The 5,002-nt window shown below is 38.0% G+C and overlaps 1 protein-coding gene across 1 annotated transcript; it reads right to left on the bottom strand.

Moving 5' to 3' along the window:
• Positions 1-315: 315 nt before the first annotated feature.
• On the bottom strand, positions 316-4,603 carry LOC145399147 (uncharacterized). Its single transcript, XM_080271883.1, is given in 3 exon segments — positions 316-397; positions 610-3,719; positions 3,722-4,603. Coding segments are annotated over 3 exon segments (4,074 nt in total).
• Positions 4,604-5,002: the final 399 nt, after the last annotated feature.

The following is a 5,002-nucleotide window of genomic DNA, read 5'->3' as shown; positions in this document are numbered from 1 at the left end:
TGAGTCCCCTTATCCGAATATATGAACTTAGGGGCACCCCTGATAGCAGTGAATCTCTGAAATGTGGTCAAGAAATCATCGGTACTGTATCCCTCTGCCAAATCCAAATAAACTGCCCTAGTCACCAAACAATTAAATATAACTCCAAATGCTTTACCATGAGTTCTCTTCTTGACCGTGTCCCTTATTGTCAATGGCCCAAACAAATCCACTGCTGTGTGGTAAAAAGATGGAGCAGGCTTCAGTCTTTCTGTCCTCACTTGACCCATACATTGGTCTTCTATTTTCTTTGTTAACTTCCTACATACTACACATCTATTTTTGATTGTCTTTATTATCTTCTGGGCCCCAGGAACCCAAAATCTTCTCTGCAGCTTTGCCAAGGTAGTCTCTACACCTGCATGATCCACATTGTGTAAACATAATATATACAGTCTTGTTACTGGGTGGTTGGCTGGTATTAACATGTAGTATTCTTGATTCCAATTCTCTTTCAACCACTTCGATATTCTTTGTCCTACTACAATTATCCCATTTTCAAGTGTGGGACCCAATCTTTTGAATCTCACTTCCCAATCCATCATGTTTTTCTGCATCTCTCTAACCCACATTAATTCTGCTTCTGCAACACCTTTGACCATGGATTCTTTCAAAATACCCTTGAAGGATTTGCACTTGAACACAGCCATTATCCTACATGTAACTCTCAGTAATCTATAATAACCACTAAATTTATCAACATCAATTACTCCCAAATCAATAATGTCCTGGTTCACTTTAGCAACAGTCATGGTAATACTGATTCTATCTGTTAGTTCATCTTCACATATTTGTCTAATAGGCCATTCTGAAATTGGTAAAGTCAGAAAATTAGGTCCATTTTGCCAGGCAGAGTCTTTCCCAATCTTCTCTGGATGACATGGTTTGGAAGTTAAGTCTGCAACATTCTGAACTGTATCAACCCACCACCATTCGCTTGAATCTGTTTTGACTTGTATCTCTGCTATACGTACTGCAACATAAGTGTTAAACCCGTGAGACTCATTTTGAATTTGTGATCTTACAATTGATGAATCAACAATGTGATACACTGATTCAAACTCCCATTTAAACTCCTTCATTATAGACTCTCTCAACCTAGCTGCCATAAGAGCACCACAAAGCTCCAAGCGAGGAATAGACAACTGTTTTACCGGTGCAATCTTATTTTTGGCCACAATCAGATTTGCATCAAACTTATCTTTACCAGTCTGCCACCTTACATATGCACATGCCCCATATGCCTGCGTGCTACCATCAGAAAATATGATTAGGATGGGCTTACCAAAGGCATTAGATGGTTTCAAGGGTCTTCTGAAAGTCAAGTCTTCTAATGCATACAACTCTTTAAAGAACCTTTTCCATTCATTCACCACAGAAGCATCAAGTGGATCATCCCATTTTATTCCTCTATCATTTGAATTACCTTTGGTAATCATGGACCTCATCAAAACTTTAGCTTTCAGTACAACTGGTACAGTAAACCCCAGTGGATCATAGAGTGAAGCAATCTGACTCAATATCATTCTGCGTGTTAAAACCTCTGGAAATTTGGCTTCAATCTCACAGCACTCTAAATTTGGACCACTCCTTATCTTTCTCACTCTTGGTGAGAAATTAACCTTTACTGTGAAGGAAAAATTGTCCTCCTTAGGGTTCCATTTCAGACCTAAAATCTTTTCACAATCAGAGTCTATCACATTGACATTACAATTTTCATAATGCCCACTGACTATCCAATGCTTCACCCGAAAACTTCCCAGAGTAAGTATCTCCTCCGCATTCTGTATCAAATTGAAGGCTTTCTCAACACAGTCAGTAGAATACAGTATATCATCCATATAAGCATTATTGATAATCATGTCTTGCACTTCTGGAACCTCCCCACCAAACCTTTCTACCGTGTGTCTCAAAGCCAATGTAGCTATAGTACCACTAGGCCTATCTCCAAAAGTGACTGTGGTGAGTACATAATGATCAGGTGGTCTATTGCTATCCAAGTCCCTCCTCACAAATCTATGAGTGTGTTCATCTAGTGTGCTGAGTCTGACAGTATGATACATCTTCGATGTGTCACCTGCTATAGCTACCGTATCTTGTCTAAATCTAAATAACACTACAAGCAAATTATTCAAAATGTCGGGCCCCTTAGCCCAAAAGTCATTCAGCTTCTGGCCCATATAAGATGCAGAGGAGTTGAAAACGATGCGCAGGGGGGTTGAACTAGATTCTGGCTTCAACACCTCATGATGGGGAACATAATGAACTGGACCCTCGTAGTCTCTAACCTCTTCCTTACTTAGTTTCCTCGCTACTCCCCTACTAACCATATTTTCAATTTCACTTTGATATTTATTTGCATATTCGATGCCGAGTTTCTTTAATCTGATCTCTGTTGTTCTTAATCTGGCAATTGCTACTTTAAGGTTATTTTTCAGATTATTTGGGTCCTTTATCCATGGATAACTAGCTATCCAGCATTTCTGCTCTTCATTGTACACCAATCCTTCCTCAATTAACGCTAGTTCCTTTTCTTCTCTCAAACTTATGCAGTTAGGTCCAGGACAACCTCTACACATACACTTGATACATTGTGGCTCACACTTTATTCCAATTTCCTCCATGGCAAAAAATTTATCCAACGTACTCTTTAGATTATCAGCAGACTCAATGCTGATTTCATTCAGACTTGCAAAGCTTGACAGTTTATGCGTTCTTACGAGTAAATGGTTGTTAGCGTTGACTTGACCTGTATTTTCATCATATCTACCTCTGATACTGAGCCCAAACTGATTTTCTAACAACTGTAGACTCTTATTTGTTTGAACAACTCTTGGTAACAATTCACTATAATTGGCACCAATGAGCATATCAATTTCACCATGTGGGCGATTTACCTCGGATCTTGATATTCCCACAAAAAGTTCAGGCATTTTTGATAGATCAACCTTCTTGATTCTGGCTGATATCTCATTGATACCAACAGCATCCACATTCCAAACCCTACCAGTTTTGTCAGTTAAAGGCACACAATATTCTTTACTAGATTGATGTTCAATGGTATTACCTACTTTAATCATAGAAAGATTGACATTCTTCCCTTTCAATCCCAGTTTCTTTGCCATGCTATGAGTTATCAACGAAATATCAGATCCTAAATCCCATAATACAGTAACAGGTTGGTTTCTGCTATTTAATGCACTGATATTCAACAAAGTTGTAAATGTCTTCTCTGATACTACATTATGAAGAGTACCTTCCATCTTATCAGGGTGCAAAAGTGGATGATGATTACGATTACACAACCCTTGTCCTACAATCACCACATCACACAATTTACCCACTTTGCAGCTACGAGCTGGATGATATCCCTTCAAGCACCTAAAGCATATGCCATTATTCTTCATCATCTCAAGTCTGTCTTTGCTACTAAGACCTTTGAACTTATAACAGTCTGTAATCTCATGACCCGTTGAGTTGTGTAACAAGCACCCTCCACCCCTGCTTTCTGCCTTATGGTTAGCACCTTTTACCATCTCAGTTAAGCTTACAATACATGATTCAAATTCTTTATTCTTGACCTGCTGCTCTTCACCCATCTTCTTCACCAACTTTACCAGGTCTGAATCAGTGTTATTATCAAATGTACTGTTAACATATGTACTGCTTGTGTTACCTTATTATCACCACTACTATTTCTAATGCTAGAATTCATGTACTCCAAAACTTTCCTCTCCTTCTGCAGGAACTTCAACATCTCTGGAAACAACTTGCTAGTGACTGACACTTCTTCTGCTTTAATGACCCATTCTCTCTTTTGAAGAGAAGGTAAAACCTTTTCAATGTGACTGACAACGTTGGCTGTGTTAAGTTCATCCGATAGATTTACCTTTTTCAGATCTAACCAACACTGCTCAACCTGGTCTACCATTTTAATGAATCCTTTGGTGTCACCATCAGTAATCTTCTTTAAAGACTTGAGATCACTTATCACTAAATCCACAATCTTTCTTGAATTTCCAAATTTATCATCCAGTCGCTGAAACATTTCCTCATAGTTACTCTCAGAGCCCTTTACTGCCTGTAGTGCTTCACCACCAAGACACATTTTAAGAGCATATGGATCAGTACCATACATACTTTTGACAAGATTCTTATAATCCTCTTTAAAGGTAGGGTAGTCTCTCAGATTACCTTCAAACTTAGGTGGCTCAAATTTCTTTACTTTAACTTTAGGTTTATCCATGGCTTTCTGGTCATTCTCAATTTTACCTATTTTTGCACGTAAATCATTCTTAACTCTTTCACAGTCTAAAATGTATTTCTGGGCTTCCTGTTCCACATTGTCATTTAGATTATTGTCACATATGAAAGTTAGCAGTTCATCACTTTTACTCTCCAAGCATTTGAATGCTTCCAACACTTCATCACAGTTCCTCTTTAACACTGATAAATGATCACCTCTATCCAATCCTTCCTCACACAATGTTACCTTCCTGGTGAATTTTCCTTTGGTGGTGCCCCTCTGTCTCTTCAAGGCATCATATTCCTCTTGCACCCCCATGGTGGTTGAAGTTGAAATGTACTGGGAAAATCAAGGATGGGCCACAAGTCATAACAGCTATTTATTCCAGAAGAAGTTTCAACCTGTAATACAATAATCCAATAAAACAATGGGAACATGAATTGTAATAAAACAGAGAACAGAGTCTTAATAACGTTATAAAATTCCTATGTACACAATCTAAGGCAAATTCATTGATCCACAATAAATCAATGCAATAAATCTATGTAGTGCAAATGTAGTATAGGTCCAGTCCTCAGTGGTAATCAAAAAGTAACACAGTGAGTAGTCTATAAGCCTAATCACATCAGTAAACAAATATGAATAATAGATATGCCTGCACAATAATTCCATAACAATCATATCCATAATAATTCACAATTGCATACAATAATAAAG

The sequence above is a fragment of the Coenobita brevimanus genome, chromosome 47 (genome assembly GCF_032717465.1).
Source record: "Coenobita brevimanus isolate Jiangsu-jjx chromosome 47, ASM3271746v2, whole genome shotgun sequence".
NCBI lineage: Eukaryota > Metazoa > Arthropoda > Malacostraca > Decapoda > Coenobitidae > Coenobita > Coenobita brevimanus.
Note: the sequence above shows the minus strand (reverse complement) of the source record. Positions and strands in the feature narration are given on the sequence as shown.